Here is a 24,221-nt window from a genome sequence, read left to right as displayed (position 1 = left end):
ACTTAGGTCAGCATTCTGAATATGTGATCTGAATGGGCCAAATGGGCCAAGCAAAGAGAGAGTCAGCGTCTGATTTTTGTTCTCATGCATGTATATGTGCCTCAGCTCTGAGCTTGTGCCTCACTATGTCAGCTAAGAATTGTGGTCTGTCTAACTGTGATTCTCTGGGTCTATCTCTCCGAGCAGATGTACTCTTTTCTGCTCCACAGCTGCATCCCACATGTTTTCACGCTGCTTGACAATGCACGTATATTCTCTTCTGCTCGGAGCTCTAATGTTAGTGGTGATACTGGTGGTGCTGGTGGTGGACGATTCCTACTATTCTTATGGCCCTGATCTGCCCTTAAACCAGAGTTAAGCAAGTAGCACTCCGGCCCCGCTTTGGTCCTGAAAAATCTCCAGTTCTGTAATGTGAAGAATGTAGAAGGTAGGGGGTCAGAACTGGCAGGGTCTGCCACAGTTTCATAGCACACTGAGTCATTTCCATAATTGCCCACAATCAAACCAACCCCTCTTGGATTCCACCCGCTCCAGATTCCTGTAGATAAGCTGTGCCGCAGCTTTGGTGAGTGCTGGAGACCCCCAAGTAAGAACAGGTGCCGCTAATGTAACTGATTTCAGGTTTTCCCAATGTTTCCCCGGTAATTGCTCTGGGTTGAACAGTCCCTTTTGGATTGCTATCATGTGACTTTCCTGAAGAGCGGAATGAAAGAGGGTTTGTCCCACATTTGGTATTATCAGGAGACTTTAGCCAAATTAAGATGCCTTACTGTAAGTACGACTGTACAGGAACAAATCACTGGGCATCAGATTGTTAGTGATTGATTCGCATTGTAGCCAATTTTCCACCGCCTACAAGAAAAGTACTGCAGAGCAAAGCCTTTAGACCATAAACGAAGTCAAACAACCCATGACACAATATGCAGTGTGACGTTTCTCTAATGCTACAGTCTCTTAAGAGATATCAGTCGCTGCCACAGCAAAGCCATTCAAGAACCGAGGCAAGTCATTTTTGACATGACTGTTCATTAACTAAAATACGGTGAGAATCTGTATATGGGGGGGGGGGGCAGACAAAAAAGTAGTATAAAAAGGCACAGGTTGATTGTTTTTAACAAGTTTAAAAGAGCATATGCAAGTCTTTACGTAGCTAGTAATTACTGCGTATTAAAATAGTCACTGGCTAGTTTACCCATTCTTAAAAGCCTGCGTTAGCTTTCCCCAGAACCGTGCAGGTACAGTTTTAGTAAATGTACCTTAGGTACACCACACTACATCAGAAGAATAATGCTTACTTGACGTACAACTGTAAAGGTTTTTCATATTTATGAACAACGACCGCCGTCTTAGGGAGGGAATTCAGGAGAAGTTTAATAGTCTATTACATTTCTCTCTCGCTATTGTCAAAATAAGTCATTACACTGACGTGATAAGTACAGGAAGGCAGTGAATAATGAGCAACAGTCGTTTTAATCGCCTCTACCGTCGAATGAGCGTTCGGTACTTTACTCCCCCCACCACCTCCTGTCTCCGTCCGCCGCTCTGCCAGGTAACCGTTTACCTCGACGTGGACGCGACTGTGGCCACACGCGCGCTCCCGCGAAGTCATACGTCACTGTGCTCGCTCCTCTTCTCGCGCGCTGGTTAAAAAGAAGGAGGAAAGAGCACGGGAAAACATGTGAGCGCTCTGAGGACTTTAGTGAGAGGCAACTTTTATTTTTCTTATATGTTTTTTTACCTGTGCATGTCCAAACTGCCGTGCTGTGCTCAAAAAGGAATTACATCTTAACGGAACGTCACGGCTTTATTTTTTGTATTTTTTCCACTTCCACTGTTTTGCGGGTTTTGGCTTTTTCTGCTCATCAGGATAAAATGTGTTATTATTTTTGCTTTCATATTGTTATTATTATATTATTTTAATTTTCGGAGTTATACTGTATAACCAGAAGGGAAAAGTAGGGCTAATTTATTTTAAACACCTGTTTTCATACTAACGAATCACATTTAGAACACCTGCGTGTACAAATTTGACTGTTGTTTTTTTTTTTCCTGCGTGGAGAAATATATACATATAAAAATATAGTGCACTCCAGGTCAACATCTCTCTCTCTTTTTTTAAAGGGACGCGTTTTGTTTTATTTTCTATTATTATAATTAATATTATTGCAAGCGCATTTTATTATCTTTTGAGACTATGAAGCATTTGCAATTTGTGCTTGTGCTGGCCATCGCGGTCAACGTGTGGGAATGTGGGGACGCAAAGTTTGGCGAGAGAGGAGAAATGAGCCCCAGGAGAAGAAGATGTTACGACGGAAGCTTGCCCAAGCGGCTGAAGAAAAGGGAGCGAAAACTGTTGCTTGACGGCAGCAGCGGAGGAGAAGTTTGCCACAGGCTGTATCCTCGCGTATCCTGCTGCCCCACCAGGAGAGCCGCCTATCAGATCCTGCACCGCAGGGATCCCAGGGTAAGTTAAAGTCCGTCCGCACACGCAGCATTTTCTTCTAATGAAAGGACTGGCTTTTTTTATATATATATATTATTATTGCTAAGGCACCTGAGGACATGCATTTACAGCCTTTGTGCATTGTCATTCTGCTTCTTACTACCGACAGCTGAATTTGAGGATGGCAAGAGGAAGTTGCCTTGGGCTATGCTGCCAAGAAGAAGTCCTAATTTTTATGTTGCTGTGGCAAAGCTATTGTAGCCTTAGTGGTAGGCGACCTTTAAATAGCTTCAGATGTAATCCCCATTCATAAAACTGTAAGCATATGCGTGGCTTAATTTTATTTATTTATTTCCCCCTCTTTTCAGTATCGCTGTAGCATTTATACAATCTTCGGAGAACAACTTAATCTGCTTCTATCGGAGGCAGCCTTAAAAGTGAAGAAAAATCCTGCTTTCAGCAATAAAATGTTTACCAGCTTCTCATAATACGGTTCAACTCTAATTCGGTGTGTCCAATCCGCTTCGTTGTTACCATGGCAATCACTCGCCCGATTTACGTTACTTCTACGCTGGCCACAGTGAGCTCCAACCGCCGGCTGAGAGTGACAGAAAGAGGCGCTAGGTAACTAACTGTTGAGCCATTTACCCGACAAGGTAGGAGTTCGGCTGTACCCTTTTTTTTTAAAGTCAGCCGTCGACCTTTTTACTGGAACTGGAAGCTGATAAGGATTTTTCCCCTCTTGCCGGCTGTTTGGCAGCCGTTGGTTCTCAGAGTTAACGCTCAGACGTTTGTTTGTCTAACGTCTTTTAAGTGTCTCGCGCTCTTCCACTCTTGACCGTTATGGCGCCAACCGAGGTAATAATGTAAGTGTTAAAATGTAATGCAGCGCAAAGCTCAGAGGGGGGGGTTAATTAAACCGCTCTTCGGAAATGCAGGAAGGAGAAAAAAACAGCGAGTGTATGCGGCCAAACTTGTAGCAGATTCCTTTGGATCCTCACCGGGCCATTCTCATGTAAACCACCCCTCGAATCATTCAGTGGCTGGGTGGTATCTCACTTTGTGTTGCGACAAAAAGCCATATTGCATCATTTAATTTGCTCAAGTCATGCAAATAAGAAGGGGTGGGGGGGTCGAAACTGAATAGGACGAACTCGACTTCTCCTCCTCCCAACTACACTGCCCACACACGGAGCCCTTTCTGATTATGGCAAAAGAATAACAACAACACCATTGTGTTTGTTGGTTTCACTAATGGGAGAAGCTGGAGAACATCATTCTCCCCCCAGTCATGAGCCCCTGTCCAAGTGTTAATGCCTTTGAGAGGGTGCGTGTCTTTCACTATATCCCCCCCCCCCCCCCCCCCGCAATAAACTTACACCTATTCCCCGAGGACAAGTGTTTTGTTAACGCTTAGTGTTGCCTACCTCAGTGCTTGTCTCCCTTCTCCTATCCCAGTCTCCCTGATTGTGTGAGGACTGTCCAGATTTTTTCTCTATTTTTTTTATTCCAGCTGAATCGTATTTTACATTTTCATTTTTTTATGTGTTAATGTGTTTCTTCTGTGGATTTTTGCTGTTGAGTCATGCAGATGCGATCATAGAAGGAGCAGCTGTTCTCCCACACAAGGCTGAGCTTTGCAGGTGTGAAGGGAGTTTTAATAAATAAAAAAATGCAATGTAAAAATCTGAAATGACAGGGGAGTTAAGTTACTCATGATTTAATTTTCTTACCCCATTGTAGTTCCACTTTTTTCCCCGATTGTGACTCTGCTCTTGATCTCTGTGAAAGTGTGACAGCTGAGCCTCCTTGTTGCTGTTTTCTCCCTGTTTTTTTTGAGGCGTGTACTCACCAAGATTGAGCGAGAGACAACAAACAAAGGTTCACTTGTTCTGGTTTGGATGATGGCAACATTGGAGCCCATCCCAGTAACATATGGACACAGGGCATGGTTGAGAGCACACAAATGCTACTCTCTGTGGACCTTGTGCCAGCCTATGGCACGCAGAATCAATGGGCAATTTAGAGCAGGAGAGCAGGCATGCCCGCAACACTACAGGGCATGAGCGTAGAGGATACCGAGACAGAGGTACACACTGTACATACAGTGCAGAGCTCCCTTTTGGAAAGGGGTTAGATAAATTGCAGAACAAAGATACCATTCAGTATGATTCTGTCTTTGTTTAGTCCATTACATTGCCTTCTATGAATTGCGATTTCCTATTTGCATGTCTGAAAGTGTATTTCACCTTATGGGCAAAATCAGCACTGTACAACTTCTGAAGAGAAAGTCTGTTCTGCAGCTTCAACTCGCTCTGCAACTAGAGTAAAGTGTAAGGTGTCCATATGTTAGCCTTGGGTCCCCTGGTCTAATTGACTTCGACAGACTGCTAATTTGTTGATACCAGAGAGGGAATGATGTGCCTGTCTATCTCTAAATTGGTGTTTACACATGGACCTCACACAGAGCAAAGCACTACCAGCCTGCTGCCTGCAAACAGCACTTGACCTAAAACAGATTACATTGTGTTTTATTATAGCTAATTTGTTATGTAAATAATCCTGCTAATTTCTTTTGGATGAAGTCTATGTATACCTTTGCATAATCACCCCAAGTCAGGCTTTGAGGCGCTTATTTGGTTTCATTCATTTTTTGCTTTGAAATTTGTCAAGCGTGGGTATCGTAATTTGATTTTAAGTGTTTGTGAACTTGGTAAGTAGGCAGAGAATGAGATGATCTTTTTGTTTATTTCTGTTTACAGAAAGGGAGGTCAGACTGTAGGCTTGACAAGTCTGTACAAAAGGCGACTGAATAAAAAATGTTGCAATTGTATAGAAAATTTAAGCATGTTGAGTATTTCAGGAAAAGACAAAAACAACTTTTAGACCTTTGTTAGAATTCACTTTTATGAATGGGATCATGCATTCTCCAGTGGGAGAACAAGGAGGTAAGTGACATCACTAGTTGCTGCTGAAAATGTGGAGTCGGGTGATGCAGATGCAATTGTGGAGTTGTTGAAGACTTCAAACTGAAAGAAATAAAAACTAAAACTAAATAAAAACACCCCAAACATATCCACTGTAGAACATTAACAGAGTCCATGGCATTAACATTAAGCTTTTCATGTATGTAGTGAACAAATTATACGTCATATATATCTTATAACTATCTTTAAATCTTGTGAGTACTTGCTTTATATATATCACATTGGCTAATTTCATGTAGTTAAATGGGAGCATAATGTTAGACATCATATACACATATTTACTGAGCTGATATATACAAGCCTAACACTGAAATAAATATACAAAAATATATAAAAGTATATAATTTGAACTCAGTGAGATCATTTGAAAGCATCTTGCGTAGTTTTTCTAAATTCTCAGTGTCGTCATATTCAGGAATTTATAACAAAGATTTGAAAATGAATCTCACAATCTAAACTCTCCCTTCTTCATAGTGTAATATTTATCATGCTGCTATCACCAAATGTCCAGCTAAACCTAAACTATATGTTTGCTTGCGTAGTGAGTGTGAAGTGAGAGGTAAAAGCAAACAGCAAGCCGTTCTAATCAGGCGTATGCCCTTGTTGCGTGTGGTCTCCAGATTTTCTCCACCAACAATACAGAATGTGGACGTCTCCTGGAGGAGATCAAGTGTGCTCGCTGCTCCCCCAATGCCCAGGTGTTGTTCCACTCCTTGGACATGGATAAGATGCCACACAGGGAGCCAGACCTGCCACGGCTCTGCCAGAACTTCTGCCGCGAGTTCTACTACACCTGCAGGGGGCACATACCAGGTAATTACACAGATAATAATAGCCATTATTATAACTTTAATGTTGCCAGTGTGGTTACCTGATGGTATCCAAGTAAACATACACAGTGGAAAAGATTAAGTTAAAGTAAGCATGTGCTATATTTGGTCATTTGTAATTCTCATAAATTCAAATTGATGCGAACATGTTGATTTTGATTTATTAAAAAAAAAAAATCAAACCCAGCCACACTTCTCATTGAGACTCAGCTTTCACATGCATGTGCAGCTGGAAGATTTTTGAACTTATGCAAGAAGTGGTGCGTCAATAGTCTGGTCTGTGGATATTTATTTATTCAGCTCTTACCTCATCTGACCTCACCCCGATTTGCTGTTGCTTGTCTCACCCATTTTTCTTGCTTTCTACCTCGTTTCTTAATGCATCAGTAAAATCACTTGCCACACTCTGGCTGTACGGACCCAGCACCTGATTAGTGTGCAGGCTGGCCTAGCACATTTGAGTAATCAAATTTGGAGAGTGATTTTTGTGCTTCTTATGACACAGTATCGAGTCTAGCTGTGTTTATGTCATCAGGTGCCGATGTTGTTGTTCTCACGTCTCTGTTAGGTCTGTTGGGATCATGCAGGGTTATTTTAATCAGCAGAAATTTGCAATAAATTAACTTTCTGAAGCCCTTGAAGGTAGTAACAATATGCAGACTTGAGACAGTTCGTGACATGTGAATGGAAAATATTAGATATGCAAAGGTGGGTGTGAAAACAAATTTCATGAATGCACTGACAAAATCCAGCCGGCCTGACCTGTGTTCCAGAAAACTTGACTGACTGGAGAAAAGTGAACTATTTTATAACCTGTTCCTGGATGCAACTTGCTAGACTGAACTGCTGGAGTTGATTCTGTATTTGGGATGCATATGCACCCTAGCTGTGGTCTAGACATGACTGCTGGGTGCTTTGCCTTCCTCAGACATAAACTGTCAACTAAAAAAACTCTCTCATGCTCTGCCATTAAACTGTTTTCATTTGGGTAGTAGGTTAACATGATTTGTAAACATAGCTGAAGTGTTGCTGTACTGGCCTCTGTCGTTCCTGACTATTAGATGGCAGAAACACAAAAAAACAAAAAAGCCATTGATGCAACAGTTTTCTATATGTGTAATGTACTGTTAAATGGGACGCCTCTATCACTGAAGCATTTTCTTCTCAGAAGATCACAGGTACCTTCAGAGTGCACACCACACAAGATCAAACACTTCTTGACTGTCTCTTCTCCTACAGCCAAGTCTTCTTCCAGTCTCGGTCGCCACAAACTGATTAGATCTGCTAAGATTTGCAAACAGAGAACAGTTTCAAACACACTTGTCTGCAATCCACCCACATGATACGCTGCAGCTCAAGTCAAATATCAAACACATACATTCCATCGGAGTCCTTGCTCATCTGCATTTAATGGCCTACCGTAGTATCATGTACAACAATTCAACTACAACTGATGTTGGCGAGACGGACTCTACAGAGCAAAGGCAAAGAAGAAGAAGTCTGGCATTGTCAGAGTTACATTGTTTCCTTATGAACTGATAGACATATGGGCTCAGAGAGTCAAACCAGAAAACCTCAAGAGAAGAATCCAGACAAGACTCCCACCCCGTCCCCCCACTGTAGGCTCCTCCCTGTACACCCCCCATCAGCCCCCACAGATCAGCATATGTGGTGACGAATGACACATTTATTTTTCTACAAAGGTTGTGTGTATGTAAAACTGCTGAAGTGCATCAAGATGTCAAGTACTTTGGGTGGGCCACCCAGGTTGCCTTGGAAGATAACCAGATGGAAGTATAACTTTAGCAGTGGGGAGCCAGGAATATGGACAGAGTTCTGTCTCTCACTCTGTGTGTCTTTGCCTTCGCTCCCTTGTTCTCTCACTTCTTTTCTCCTTTGATTTGTTTCCTGCCTTTTTTTTTAATGTTAACTCTTTTACAGTATCTTTTGTTAGTGCACACCCTGCAATGAAGGTAGAAGACATTGTCAAGCATACAAGGAGGTATTGGCGATTCCTGAAAATCATCTCCAAACTACAGACAGATTAATTTGATTGAATGATGTACAATATGAGCAATGCTTTTCTTAGGCATTTGCATAAATGGTAACAATTAAGTTGGAATTTTTGAATGTGCAATTCCTTTTTTTTATTGTACCTGAATATTGTAATGGGAGGCAGCAAAAGTGAACATAACCACAAACCTTGCCTATCAGTGTCACCCGTTTTGCTAATACAAAATCACCAGTCACAGGTATTAAATTGAAACAGTAGCCTTTACTGCACCCATAACTGTCGTTCTGCACCCATGAAACTTCCTACCAGTCCTTGATTAGCCCATGTACCCCTTTTCTCCATAAAGCTATTTACTGCCTTGACTCTCACTTCTGCCTGGGGGCCTCCCACCTTCTCCATACTTCTCTTATGTCCTCCTCCACTCATCCCCGCACCCTCCATTCGATGTCCCCAACCAGCATGGTTAAGATAACTGCAGACACTAGAGTGTGGGTGGTATAGTCAGAGCTGTGTGTGTGTTTCTACGTGTGTTTGATCTTCATGTTATGTTTAGATGTTTGAGGGGATATCCTATCACCTCCAGTATTTGGTGCGGTCAACCCTTGCGGTGTGGGGCACAGGGAGTAGATGAAAGGAGGGACAGGGAGAGTCCTGTTTGTGTTTTTACCACTGGTGTATTTGCTTTCCTCTGTCCTCTGAGGGATTGACTAAAGGAAACAATATTGGTAAGATTGTTTTTAGGTCGCTAAGGGCCCCGAAGACCCACTGCGCACTCTGCTTATTGCCGGGAATAATGTTGTGACTGCACTGGCTCGAGGGGCAGCTCTGTGTGACTCCTGTGTTTATGCAGATTACCCTCTCCTCTGGCACTAAGTCGTTTTAGGTAAACTAGCAGGCCAAAGGGAAATAAGGAATGATGTGATGTCAGTTTTACCTTGAACTCATGGGCAGAATTTATGGAAATACAATCAGTCAGCATTTCGGAACATCATGTCTTTGTTTGGCAATTCAAGTGATGAAAAGCTCTCACCCTGAAAACAATTTTGTTTATTCAGTCACATGCCATATTAAACAGGTGGACTTTTTCATTTCACAGGCTATGCCCATGTGCAGCTCTGTAATGCAAAACAGCCAGACCAGAAGAGTAAAACAAGTAATTTGGTTGGGTTTTTTTGTTTGTTTGTTTGTTTTTATTTGATCAAAGAACATTTTAGGATACCTGTGACTGGCAAGAAAAATGAAGGAATAACATTTTTTACTGTAGCTAAGTGAATGAACACAGTTTGAAAATTGGAAACTGCCATCCAGCGTCACCAGATTAGTTAACCGTTAAATGTGTTGATTTTGAGAAATAATGATGGGAAAAGTTGTAAAAATGTAGTTTTAGAAGAGTTTTGTAATTTGGTAACTTTTTTGACATTTGTTTTCAAATTATTTTTTCTGTATCTATGGTGTTTCAGAATATATTCAAGGGGGTATATGTGTGATTCATGAAATTAATTTGGTTCCCATAATTCACTGCGATGGAGACATATTGTTTCTGGTACAGAGTCAGATGCTTTTGGCAAGGGTTTACCTAGTTAATAATTCTAGTAATCATATATTTGGCTTTCTTTGTGTCTCACAATTTTTCAAAATGATTGAACTCCTTGTGGAGCTTTGTGGAGTCTTCGTTGGGATGCAGTGGGGTTTTTTTCTTTTTCTTTTTTCCCCTAGAAATAGCTTTCTTAAGACCACTTCTGTGTATGTCACAACCTAGTCAACCATCAAATGATCTATGAATCAGTTGAAGAATTATATTTTTAGTGCCAAACAGACAAAATTATAGTCCTCATCATGCCAGTTCTTGTACTAGGTTTATTTCAGATTTTTTTCATGTACAACGGCTGAGATGTGTACTTCCTCAGCAAGCTTGATGAATTTTGCTGCCACTTGCAATGTGTTGCTGTTCATTTCCAGTAAGCTTTCATTTAGTGTACATCGACAGCGCACACTGGGTTTAACTATCTAAAGCAGTTATAATTAAAGGATCATCCAGCTGTAGCAAATGCAACCTCATTATTGCATGGTGTTGAACCAACTGAATAGAAAGACAGTCTCTTCTACTAGGACTAAGGCATGAGCATTATTTCATGAATAAAAATAATGACAAGGTAAACTAAAATTTAGAATGCAGTCATTCTTCTTTCCGGAAGAGGTATAGTTCACTGTAGAGCCCTTTCTAATCTGTGATCCATTTGGTTTGGCCCAGTTTGCTTTCACTTGTTCTTTTCAGCTCAGTCTAGCCAGGATTTGTTTTGGCTCGTCAAGTAAAACTCCAACTCTCCCCGACATACTAGCACATCACATCATTTCTCATCACATCTCTCTTCTTCTGCCTCCACTTACAATCTCATCTTCTCTTGCATAATAGCCACAATACATTATAGGCAAACCAAAGCAAGCAGGCCAGACGAGCCAAGTATAAGAAGCCATGCAGTATCTAGTGAGTGTATGACTCCATATCTCGGTATCTGTTGTGTTTTCTAGAACTGTTCCAAGCCGATGTGGATGAGTTCTGCCAATACTATGGGAGGAGAGATGCCAGTTTGTGTTTTCCAGATTTTCAACGAAAGCAATCACATCATCAGGATTCTAACTACTTGGGAGATGAGAAAATAGAAGAAATCAGCAGGTATGTAGTCTGACTTTTACAGTGTTTTACTGCATTGATTGCGTGATACTATGGAAGCTCTAAAGTAATTTTTAAAATAAGTTTTGACAGTGCCATGTGTTCTAACAAAATTAGCTTCTTGGGTTTTTTTCTATACCTATGAGAAGCAGGCATAGCTTTGGAACATGTTTTGGGTTCACTGGTCCATTTTGACATGGTCCATACTTTCAAACTGACATGCCATGCAATTTCTCCTGTAATCCTAAAGTTTGTACAGACTGCTTTTGCTCAGCTTTGCTAACATAATGAAAATGCTTATCCTGCGTCATTCTGTTTTCCTCCCTCACTGCAAAGGTCTGTACATCACAGAGAGCTTTGCCCTTTAGTCCATGGGGGGGATGCCTTTCATCTCAGTTTTCCCTAGGGCAGAAAGGCCAGAGACTAGGCACCTGAACAGCAGCAACCAACTTTCCGTCAAATAACTTCCGACAGTTACTGAGTTAAGGGCTTAAATTGTCTCTTCTGTCTCATATCCTCTGAGAAGTGTAAGCACATAAATGACAGTGAACAGGCTCCATTACTTTAAAAGAGTGGGAGAAAGAGCCAGAATTAAGTCAGCCGAGCTATCGACTGAGAATATGAGCTTCATTTTGGTGATTTAAGGCACAGAGCTTAAATGCCCTGTGTTCCTTGCACAATGCAGTGTGGCAATTGTGCACTTTTATGGTATAGGCAAAAAAAATTGTCATATATGTTGTCACTGGGTGGTGTGGATGATTATAGACTGATTTTTGCCATAGCACTTCATATTGACCTCTCTTATGTAGATTAACCTAAGTAGTCATGTCCACAGCCTGGAAATCTGCAGGGGTTCTTGCCCTCGTCTCACACTGGCACATTTGAGGGTAAATGTAGGTGGATGAGGTTGAACTTACTGGGTTTTCTTCTTTCAAAGAACCAGATCTGACACACACAATTATTGCCCAGAAAAATCAATGTTTTGAATAAAGATGGGCAATGGCATTTTTCTTATAATATTTTATTGTTCTGAGTGTCATGAATTGCAGATAGAGTGCTCAAGTGCAGATGCCTGGAGGCAGGCAGGTTAAACAGAAAATCTATCTTTATTAGGTGGACGTGATGTTCAATAATCAAATAATGAAGTCCACGAACTGAGACACAACAAATACAGGGAAACACACTAGGAGAGTAAACAGGTTATAAAATGAAATAAAGTTAAACCAGGAGTAAACCCTCAACCTATAATCAGACAACTAAGAACATAAACTTGCAAAGAAACCAAATAAAATGTCTAAGAACAAAGAGTCCCAAGCTTAAAAAAAAACCTCAGAGCTCCAAGACCCAGGATCATGACAGTCAATAAAATATGACAGTGCAGCTGATTTAGTTTTGCTTTGCATGTAAATGGATTTAGTAGTTATCAGCTAGGACACCTTTTAAATACCTACAGCAATAATTGTTTTTAATCATTGTCCAGGTAATGTATACTGTTGCCGGATATAGTGTATTATTCTTTTAGTTTATGTATGGAAAAACCCTCAACATTTGAAGCCTACGGCGTAAAGCTATGGAGGTTTCACTGCTTTCAGGTCTGTTTGTCCCAGTAGAGGTAAGGGTGACTGCAGATCTGTTCAGTGTGATCACCTTTGGCCTGTGATCAGACATTTATAGAGCATAATAGGTCATGATTATGAAAATGATGTGGATCAGTGAACCATAGCTCTTGGTGGTATTTGCATTTCTTTTAGATTATGTTCTGATAAAATGACAAGATATCTTTTTGTGAGAAAAATGTTCCTGTAGAATCAATGCCAAGATTCACTGAACTTGTTGAGGTGGCAGGTGGTTGCCAAATATCTTATAAAGACCCTGGTATGTTTTGGGGGTTATTTTGTTTTTATCTTTCATCTGTACTGCTACCTGAAAGTCTTCCTGTTCTGTCTTATTGCTGGATTTACTGACATAGTCATTCTCTGTTCCTGTTCATATCTGGCATTAAAATGTGTCTTAGATTATTTGTTCACTGCTGAATAAATCTAAGTATAGAGATAGTATAGTACAGTAGAGTATTGAATGCACCCATGAAGCAGTCACATTGAGTCAGTCAGTCAGTCCATTATTTCTGGTGGTCTGCACAGCAAATGGCATCAGTTCTTTTAGTAGTACTCTAGTGATTTGCCTCTCCCTAGTGAAAAACAGCACTTTGGCAGAGTGAATTGAGTTGTTTACCTGCAGCTATCATTAACCATTTATTTTGAATAATACTGTTGTGCAAGGAAAAATAAAACACTTTATAGTGTTTGACCTTGCTTAGCTATGGTTCAGCTCATGTGCTCAAAACTGGTCAGTCAGGGTGGTGGTTCTGGATTGGAATTTAGAGATAATTGTTGGTAACAAGTAAGTTCCAGTAATTTAGTAGTCCGTTTGCTCTCTGGTTGCAAGAAGAATTGAGTTTGCAAACTTGAGCCCATGCAGGATTCTAACATTTGGTCTTAGCAAGCGGAAATAATGTAGAGTACTTGTTTGTTTGCCTGTAAAGTGGGAGAGTGAGATCCGGTCAAAAGTGGTCACTCGATACGTATGCTAATGCCAAGTGTGAAATGACGCACTTAGCACGGTCCGTTTATGATCGGATCACCCAAGACGCATGTTGATGGCAACATTGACATTTTGTATCTTCCTTGTTACCCAGGAAACACAAACACAACTGCTACTGTGCCCAGGAGGTGTTGAGTGGTCTAAGGCAGCCGGTGGCTGTGGTGCACTGTGGAGATGGTTCCCAGCGGCTCTTTGTCCTTGAGAGGGAGGGAATTGTCAGGATACTCAACCATAACCTCGAGCTAATTAAGGAGCCTTTCTTGGACATCCACAAGATAGTGCAGAGCGGCTTGAAGGTAGGACCAACTTTGCCTCATACTGTTACCTGTGAATTATAGAGGTAATATGTTGAACTAGATAATCATAGTTGTAAAGAACAAGGGGAAAAGAAAGAAAGAAAGAAACATGGCTGAGAGTACATAAAATATTTCTGCTACATTTCTAGAGTAAGGAAGTAATACAACACATGTCTTCCCAACACAAAATGTTTTCACCTGTGTAATGAAATGTCTCCAGGCAAGGAAAATCCCTTGGCAGTCTTGCTTGCATACTATTAGTATTATATTATATGATTAGACCAAACAAGCAGTCATTCATTAATTGTGATTGTGCATTGCGCTATTACCTGCTAATTAAATGTACACAGTGCAAACATTAAGCAAACTGATAATTTCTGCTACCTCTCATTAGAATGGTTAATGGCTTTCTTAATCTCTCCCATATTGTTCCTTTAAGGGTTCCAATATTATAGGGTCTTATTTATATGACTACCACACGTGATAATGGGAATGACAGTTAAGTTTAAATTGTAACCTTGTTTATGCTTGTAGTTCAGTTAAACAAATAACTTCATATTAGAGGTCTGTGAAATCTTTTTTCCTCGTCCTGCACTCTTAGTGTAGTCATTGGGGTGTTATTAATACAAATAAAACCTGTAGACCTGAAAAGGCGGATCTAGCCGCACCTCTGTAACATTTAACTTGTCTGTCTGACCATCTCTCTTGCCAGAAGAGGGAGGATGGCAGGGTAAACATATGTTCTACTTTTGTTTGGCTATCTGCCCTATGTGGGAAAAGTAAACATAGCCAAAGCAATAAAAAAAAAAAAGTGCACATGAATTTTATTGTTTATGTCTTTTGAACATGATACACTCTTTTGGAAATAGTTAGGCTTGCTGTGTCCTTGAGTTGATGTATTCTCAAAAGTATGTGTGCCGTGCTACGCTGCTAGTTCTTGAAATGTCTTCTTTCTTTTTTTTATAAATTCTCTATGGATATATCATTTCCAAAGACACTTAATCTTCTTGAGATTTATTTTTATATCCGTAGAGCTTGGGTAATCACAGATTTTGAATTTGGTAATTGTTCAGGAATTGTTTAGATTGCATGAGGAGATGTGGTAGCTTAGATGTCTGTGGGGGGCACACTCCCAGACAGGAAGTTTATCCATCACGCATGCCTCTTGCTCCTCCACTGACAAGGTCCTCTGCTTACAAGGAGTCAAACGGAGCAGAGCATTTGAATATTAAGCTGCACCCTTTGGGATGCTCACCCCACTCTTCTCAGCTCTCTTATCTTAATTTACTCCAAACTAGTTGTGGATAAAGTCACTATTATGACAATTAGATGTGGCTCAATCCCCCTGCAAGCCCCAGGAGTCCTATTCTGAACTGTTGGCTGCCATAACGGTGCAATCCACTCCAAGGGAGGGCTAAGGTGTTTACTGGCAGAATCAACAGGATGGAGCTGCCTTTATACATAAAGAGGAACCCATGCTCTCAAGAGACAAGGCAGATAACGGGTTAATCATCAACCTCATGCACATGCTTTGATTGTAATGTTCTATGTTTCCTCTTACTCTTCTGTCCCCCTCCTTCCATGGATCCCTCGGTGCCAATTTAGCTGAACTGCACAAAAACAATACTACACTCTGGTGTGGGCTTCTACATGGCTGTGGGTGTTCTTAGAAATTCAGTTTGCTTTTAAAGTCATACTGTCCATTTATATATTCATGTCACAAACTTTCAGTTGATTATGTAACTCAGCGGGATCCTGTCTGCAGAAATCTATAATTGTTAAAATAATTTAAGCCCTATTTTGGACTTGTTGTTTGCAAAGAAACAATATAGCATGTCAAATCTGAGTAACTGTTGATGTTGTTTTTTCTTTTTTTGCCGGGGTTTGGGGGTTGTTTCTTAAATCTATTCCACATCCTTCAGGTTAAAAAGAATAGGGACCATTGGGTTTGTTATCAGCGCACAGTTCCAAAGCGATTATCTGTGATCGTGTGTGGTTATATTACTGTTTGTGGCATAGGTGCACATCAGTGAAGATAATATATACTGGGTTTACATCTCTTGCCTTTTTACATGATAGCTTTCCTCATCCAGATTTTAAAACAATAATTCACTATAACAGAGCCCAGGTGAAAAACTCACATACCCGCAGTTCAGACCTGTAAACCATTAGAAACACTGGACACTATATTAAGCAATAAATTGGGACAAAAGGATGGCCCCATATGCTGCTCCAAGTTTGTTTTGTTGGGGGTTTTTTTTGTTTGTTTTAATCTGTTACTGGCATCAAATGAGCATATTCTTGATTGTTTTAATATGTTACATTTGTATTGTTTTTAATTGAATATAGGTTTTAAGTTAATTATACAAAGATTTATTTTTATCCTCTCTATGTTTTACATAGCCTATAGGGCTGGGCGATTTGCTCCATAGTTCAATCATACTGTCTTTCTCCTGTTGGATTGCAAAGCATTGCTGCCAGGAAAGGATGGCAGAGGTTAACATGCACCAATTAGGGCTGTACTCCCTAAAATACAATGTGTGGCCTAAATTCAGAAAACTCATTACACACTGGTGAGAGAGAAACACACACACTGAGAATTTATTTCTCAAATGTCAGTTCCAATTTTTTACACCTGTAGCTCTACTAACTCATCCACTCTGTTTAAAATGCCTCACCTAATTCCCCTTCACTCATCACCGTTTTCTCCCCACTTTGGTGGACCAAAAAGTCACATTACGCTACAGTTTAAAAATCAAAACAGCTGCTATAAGTATCCTCCAGATGTGACATGAAACTATGGCAAGGCAGATTTAATTTATTATGAATCACATAATAATAATAATAATAATAATATTTATTTAATGCATCAGTTGGAAATGAGCTAAAAATAGCCTTGATTGGTGAGTTGGCAAGCTATCGTTGATCTTTTGAACTTCATTCCCCAGCATTAGTATCTATTGGGGCAAACTTAATATCTCCAAAAGTTGATGGTGTTCATCTGGGTGTAGCGTTTTGTGGGAGAAACATTTCGTCACTCGATTGAGAATGCATCAAGACGGCAAACTTAATAGTTTATTTTAGATTATATAGCTTATTTTTGCAAACATGGTTATGTGTTAGCCTGTTTACTTGCCAGTAACAGTGAACCACAGGTGTATTTCCAGTTGCGTACTTTTCATGATTTATGGAAAGCAATGCTTGCAGCATACAAAGATTACATAAAATTTTATAGTGCTTTTACAAACATACATTTGAACACTATTAAACCTGTCAGGAACCACAAATATCCTTGAACGTGTATGGAATTGCTCTCAAAGCAACCTATGAAGATGCAATCAGAAACGGTGTGCTAAAAAACTTTAGAAATGCTACTTGAGAGTACAATGCATGATAATAACAGTGTACAGATATGGGTGACCAGCATCCCAGAGCTAACAGTAGTCCTATGAATCACTATGCATGTGGGTGAGTGGGCCTCTCATAAAATATTTCCCTATTCAGCCAAATGATTCAGAGCATTGGTGCTGTCCTTGGCATCAGAAGATCAGAGATGATGGAGTAAAATAAAGCAGTATGTAGTGTTGGCTGCTCTTGTTCAGGTTGTAGTTCTACCTTAAGCTTTGCCCATGGTGGAGAGGGCAGAAGTTGAGCTATATAAAGGACGTGTTTGTAGTGGAGTGAAACCGAGTGTTAAGGAAAATTTAAACTGTCCACTGCAGCCATGAATTTCTCATTCATGCATCCTTGATCTTTGTTGGGGTTTGTTTCCCACTTCTTCCTATTTGTGCTTATTCCTTTTCCTGTTTAAGTAAACTTTTTAACCAATCAGCATATTACAAACAAGTGATAGTATGCACAAAGGTGTATCTCTGTAGCCACTGCGCTGATCGAGATCCTATAATCCTTCCTTCTCTGTAGCTGAACAGCTATGCAAGTGGACACCACAGTACTATAAAAACAGCTTTGCACATAAATGCTGCAGTGCTCATATAAATATTGTTGGCTTTAAAAAAAAATCATCATCTTTGTGGTTGATGATGGATTATATCTCGTTCTTGGTTAGTTGGAGTGGAATTTGTGCATGGCTTCTCGATGGTCCAAGAATTTAAGTATCACCAGCTGAAGGCATTGCAGTGGAAACTTGACTGTGTGATTCTTATTGCACAAGAAAAAAAGAGACAGCAAAAAAACTGTGTATGTTGTTTGTGAGGGAGGTACGAGCATACATGCTGCAGGTTGTCTTTGAGTGAAGGGTGTAGAGGGTGTTTTTGTTCCAATCAACTCTAATGGAATGTCTTTTTGTGGAGTGAGGATCAAAAGGTTCAGGGTTATAATGCATGAACCAACACATGTGTCACTGATGCTCAGTGACAGCTATCCCTGCAGAATTGGAAATTGCTGCATTTCTTGTGACATTTTCTTCATAATTCTGTGAAAATAATCACTGAGAGATATCAGCTGGTTGTTATCCCTGCACCTCACATTCCCAGGTTTATTTGGAATGATGCCACATGTTCCATAGAGCCAAACCCAGAGCTCCAGAGAACAGTGTTTGAGGGAAAAGTGAAATGCAGGGACAGGTATTTGTGAAAAATGAAGAAATAATACCTGGTGAGAGATCAGAAGCCCCCTACTTTGCTTTGGAAGAATGATGGTAGTCATAAAAAAGATAAAGAAATTCATGGAAAAAATGTGTTTTAAGTTGACACAATGTGCATGGTGATTTGTACAATTTGACAGAGTCACTACAACAATCAGGGAGCTTTGAAGTACAGGTGCAGCATCTATAACTACGAGAATCATCCCTTATATAGATGGAAAAACATGGCAGAAACATGTAGCTCCTCCTGCATTCAGCTACACACGTGGTATCACTCTAGTCAATGTACTTGAATATCTTTATATGTAGGTGCATTAGAGAACCCTAAAAACTTCAGAATTGGCTTTACACCTAACAATATGCACAAAAATGCAGTTTGTACATTCTTTAAATGAGGTTGTTTATATAGTTGTAAGTTTTTGAACCATGCCAAAAATATCTTACCTACTGCAGCTTTGGCAGCAGTTTTAACATGATCACTGCTCACGATTCCCAGCTTGGCACTTTGTCTTCTTTTAATCAAGCTATTTCCATGGACCGGCTTACAGTGAAAGGCTCGCTGATGCAGTGTTTGTTTCTTATGGCTCTGGTGCTAGCTCTGCTGTCTGCCTGCTGCTGAAGGAGCTAGTCATTAGCAAGGGAGCTAATATTTCAGCCCATTTACCACTGTGTACCTTGGTGGTCCCCCTTTGGCTCCGGATCTAGGCCTCTTTGGAATCACAGCTTTTGACCCACTCCCTATGGTGAGTTTATTTTGGGGATGTGGGTCACTGCATCTCTCAATCTAACATATGGATCCAAAATTTCCAAAGGTGAGGTGGAGAATTTCTCTTCCCATCAAGAAACTTTTTGACACAGGATACTCACTGTGTCTCCAAGTAAAGAGTGCTGCATCCACTCCCATATAACTCTTGTTTTTATTTGACTTCAATGGTCTGACATTTAGTAGTACTCATAAATTTTTGCAGAGGAACCCTGCCTTTTGGGGTGGAGACTTATTTGTAAACCTTCACAGTATTTCACTTTATATTCAGATTGATAGACCTCCTGTGGCTTATCCTGTGGGTCTCTGTTTTTCCTCATTGGTACTTTGAGTAATACCTTGGCAAAGAGTCATCTTTTTACATGTGTATGGAGCCTGTGTTTGGACTGCACTGGGTCCAGTGCAGTGTGAACCGAACTACTAGATCCAGTATACCAGTTTATGTTTTTCTTGTCCTGTTAAATAAACTACACCTATCCAGAAAAGTGCCACTATAGTGCAAACAAATATTTATATGTATATATTTTTTCTGATTTTCTTTCTCATTGTTACTGTTTTGAGAATGAATACCTGAGGAATATGAGTGCAATATCAGTGCTTTTGTAGTAACTGCAGACCTTTTTAAAGCTATTATTGATAGTAAATGAAACGCTGTTATATACTTGCTTAAGGATCACTTTAAAAAATGTTCTTAACACCTGAGAATTCTGCTCATTCTGTAGTCAAGAAGAAATACAGGGAGAGAGTAAAACATAAAAAAAAAGCCAACTTGACTTTCCTTGCCTGGGGAATGAAATGCTATAGCTGATTACTACAGCTAACTATGACGGGAGGACCACCAAGGTAGCGACAACTGATGTAGCTGCCTGCAGGGTTAGACAAAGGTTTACATATTACACAAGCAATTTAGATGTTTTCTAAACATGTTGCCAAGACAGTGGGAGTAGGCAGCTCTTTCCTTGTTTAGGTTGTCTTTTTTTCCTTTTTTACTCTACTCTAGCCCTACCGCCCCCCCCCCCCCGCCCCCCCCACCACCACCACCACCACCACCACCTTCCAAGCCTCGTATTTTGCATGGATTTTGTGTAAATCAGTGAAGAGTGAGGGGATGGGGAGCGAAAAGCAGGGACTGAAGCACTCTGCACTTTTGTGCTCTCTATGAACTGTGAGTGAGCTAATAAATTCTTTCAGCCACTCAGCATAGCATTCACAGATATCCCCCAAAGATTACACACACAAATCACCGCACAATAGAGGCCACCGGGAGGGTCTGGGCGTCACTGGGGCCCCCGACCCTGGGGACAGGCGCACATAAACAGGCTGCAGAAGACCTGGCAAAGTCTATGATTTGCAGAGGAGATGCTGCTAAACCCTGAGTCAAATGCTTCCTAATGATTGGTAAAAGTATATGTTTTAAAGGTGTGTAGTGAAATAGAAGCAAGAGTGAGAGAAAAGCAAAGAAGTGAAAGGGAAGATGAACGTCAAATTTAAAAAAAAAAAAAGGGGGGGGGGGGGGGGACAGTGGGAGAACTAAAACAGGCAGGGGGTTATGGATGTATAGAGGCTGTGTGTTGGGGATGATGAAGATGACCAAGGGGGGTGATTCCAACCCCACACAGCCAAGCACAAGCCAAGCAGGGACATAATTAACTCCTGGATCTTTTGTGTTTATCATCTGACTGCAGGGCGGAGATGAAAGGGGCCTGCTAAGCTTGGCATTCCACCCCAATTATAAGAAGAATGGCAAGCTCTACGTCTCCTACACCACCAACCAAGAGCGCTGGGCCATCGGACCACACGACCACATTCTCCGTGTAGTTGAATACACCGTTTCGAGGTAATGGGAGAAGTAGTGCACCAAACCACTGCCTGAAATGACACCATAAGGGTACATAAAAGGTCGAGGTTAATAGAGACTGGATATGCAAACTTATTTTAAGACATCTTTAGCACATGAATGCAAAACAGTTTTCATTTTAGACAACTGTGATTTGTAGTACTGTACCTATGAAATGTGGTGAACATTCCCATTTCCCATTGTTTTTAATTTTATTTAAATTCTAAACACTATCCGGTTGTTCAGTGATGACACGACGAATCCTACTTCCGGGTCTAAAGTAGTCTGCGTTTAATATGGCTTTTGTGTTGTTAACATGTTTAATGTTATGTATTTTCTTCTATTTGATCTCAAAAAGCTCCTAAAACAGTCAGTGATCACCGTTGACCTCCCTCGGCTTTTATTACCGCTAATCATTTATTTAAACTCAGTTTTTAAAACCTTAGAATGTAACTACAGCCCAGCCCATGCAGCAGTATATGAATGACTAACCTCGTATTATGGATGGATTATCTCAGTTGTTCTCCTGGCTGAAGTTTGGTCCTTTTACAGCATCCTGCCATGCGATTACATTTGTTCCTGACCACCGAGAACACTCACGTTAACTTTTATCGAGTGGAAAAAAAGTTAGCTTGTTTATATTATGCTAACATAGCTGTGTCGCTAGCGGTCACGTAGCACATCATTATATACCAGCTAGCCCAACTTCAGTAACCCTACAAACGTCACTGCTTTTTAGTTTTCTGTCTTCATTTATGCTGGAAGTGATAACAGAGCTGTACGTTTTAATTTGTTTCCAAAACCCCGCAGTCAGGACATGCTATATTGTATTTAGATAGCAGGGAGTTAGCTCGTTAGCTCGCTAGCTTCTAACTTCTAACTCCGTTAAATGTCATAAATTCCGTTTTCATGGATGCCTGGATGTTAAACTCAATAGTTACACCTAGTAGAGCAGAACGCTGATCATTTTTATTAAAGATGAAAGACTTTAGACAGTTTTTCAACTCTCAGTAATGCCATAGTGATCGTTTGATATATGGACCTGCAGCGGAGTTTAGGTCCAGACACGGCTAGTGACGTCAGACTGAACAACCGGATAAAAAGGACAAACTTTTCTCATATGGAAGTTTCTGATTACTGAATTGTGGATCTTTTGATTATACCACTAATAAATCCAACCTGCTAACCTCAATTTCTGCAAGAAACCATGGTAACAAAACCTTCAAAGGCACACTGAGGATTCTTCTAGACATGCAAAGAAATCAAAACAGATAATTTTTGTCTTTTGAGGATTTAGGAAGTTGGTCAAATCGCCAAGAAAAGTGTTTTGATAAGATGTGCAACGCTCTCATTATCATAACAGTGTTTTGCCTTTTCCTGTGTCTGTACCTTACACTCCCTTCACAATGACCTGTGATTAAGAAAACAATCTTTTCTCACGAACATGTTTAAGTGTTACATTTTCATTTTCATAATCACAGTTGTATGTTTGACTTAATGATCTAATCTTAATTATAATCTTGGCATGCAGTCTTGGTAACTGCAGCACATAGTCCTTAATTTGAGGGTCCTATAGAGAAATGGTAGTTAAAGTACTTAATGGTAGCTTAAAATACTTTTTTTTTTTTTTTTAACTTTAGGCTTTTTAAAAATTGCACGACTACCCAAAACAACGCAACTTGCCATATTAGTTGCTGATACTGTGAAACTAAATTCTCATTTTGCACTTCACTTGAAATTGTGCAACATTTTGCACCCTGTCTTTACATCTCCACCCACTGTCTTTGGCGATACATTAGATTAAGACTAAATGTCTGCAGAAAACAAAGTATTTAAAGTAATTTAATGTTGGATTTTGTTCCGCGTGTCATGTCAGCATATCTTATCCATGCCTTGGTGTCATTGTACCCATTAACAGAGTCATTATTTGAAGCAAACAGACAATCCATGGTGATAGTGCATGTTATACATGCACTATCACCATGAGCTTTTCACATGTGAAAACATGAACGCTGAATTGAATGGCCTTTAACCTGCCAGCTCCCCATTAACAGTCTGTGTGATATAAAGTTGCACCAAATTAGTGAAGAAAAAAGCAGATAACAGTTCAGAAAATTCATTTACAAAAAGCATTATCTTTTATTGTATATTTTAAAACACTATATGACCATATGTCTGTGGCTTTTACATCAGTCAGAATGACCTTTTTGGCCATTTGTCCACTTTCAGATATCATACATTTGAACCCAGACCCCTTTAAAAATAAGGGAGCAGACAAAAGTCCCCTTATTTATTTATAAGACAGCGTAAAAGCATCAAGGTATAGAAATGTTGTGGGTACTCCTTATAAATGCCGTTTAGCAAACATATTTTTTGCATTTGCAATTTTTTATGATTTTCTCAGGAAAAACCCAAACCAGGTAGACACAAGGACAGTCCGAGTACTAATGGAAGTGGCGGAGCTGCATAGGAAGCACCTTGGGGGCCAACTTCTTTTTAGTCCTGATGGTCTGTTGCACATCATCCTGGGAGATGGCATGATCACTTTGGATGATATGGAAGAAATGGATGGACTGAGGTAAGATCAAAAGTCCAAGGGTCATTTTATTGATGTTTATATACTGCTTTGTGCTCCATGTTTCAATCGTGACCTACCGTGTACAATTTTGAATGCGTGTTCTTGTTTTTGCTTGCAGTGATTTCACGGGGTCTGTGCTAAGGGTCGACATAGACACAGATAGTTGTGCTTCTCCATATTCCATACCACGGAGCAATCCTTACTTCAACAGCACCAACCAGCCACCTGAAATCTTTGCACATGGATTACATGATCCAGGCAGGTAAGTGAAACACTGCACTCTTTAAAGATTCTTGCTATGACTGATTTGCAATTTTCAAATGTAGAAATTCTGCTCATACTATAGGGTATTTTCATTACTGCTCTTGTAGAAAATATGAACTTAGCACAAACAGTAAGGCATTTTGTGTTGGGTCGATTGTTTCTCTGTTGTTAACAATGCTTCCCGGCAATAAATCTTATGCAGTTGGAAAGCCTGTTTATTTCCTCTTATATGGTGACACAAGTAAAATCCATTTACAGGTTGAACAACAGAGTTTGATATATGATCTGCACCCATGAAAACTTCTTCCTTTTTAAAACAGTGTTTTTCCTTCCC

General features: G+C 40.2%; 1 protein-coding gene across 6 annotated transcripts in view; it reads left to right on the top strand.

The window, feature by feature from the left end:
- The first annotated feature begins 1,659 nt into the window (after positions 1 to 1,659).
- The window catches only part of hhip (hedgehog interacting protein), a 37,648-nt gene continuing 15,086 nt past the window's right edge, over positions 1,660 to 24,221 (top strand). Inside the window, exons 1-7 of one of the 6 annotated variants that reach the window (XM_085276565.1) lie at positions 1,660 to 2,464; positions 6,051 to 6,243; positions 10,804 to 10,948; positions 13,641 to 13,842; positions 20,894 to 21,045; positions 23,450 to 23,623; positions 23,742 to 23,885. In XM_085276565.1, the coding sequence (XP_085132691.1) occupies positions 2,195 to 2,464; positions 6,051 to 6,243; positions 10,804 to 10,948; positions 13,641 to 13,842; positions 20,894 to 21,045; positions 23,450 to 23,623; positions 23,742 to 23,885 (1,280 nt within the window). In that variant the 5' untranslated portion in view covers positions 1,660 to 2,194. Of the gene's footprint in view, positions 2,465 to 2,990; positions 3,100 to 3,161; positions 3,310 to 3,837; positions 4,087 to 6,050; positions 6,244 to 10,803; positions 10,949 to 13,640; positions 13,843 to 20,893; positions 21,046 to 23,449; positions 23,624 to 23,741; positions 23,886 to 24,221 lie in introns of those variants that run through there. The other 5 variants (XM_085276567.1, XM_085276570.1, XM_085276566.1 and 2 more) reach the window with 5 other exon arrangements.

The sequence above is a fragment of the Mchenga conophoros genome, linkage group LG6 (genome assembly GCF_057382185.1).
Source record: "Mchenga conophoros isolate Kocher_MC1m ecotype Shallow Benthic linkage group LG6, M_conophoros_male_GT1.1, whole genome shotgun sequence".
In the NCBI taxonomy this organism is placed as follows: domain Eukaryota; kingdom Metazoa; phylum Chordata; class Actinopteri; order Cichliformes; family Cichlidae; genus Mchenga; species Mchenga conophoros.
The sequence above is the reverse complement of the archived record's forward strand: the minus strand, read 5'-3'. Positions and strand labels throughout refer to the sequence as shown.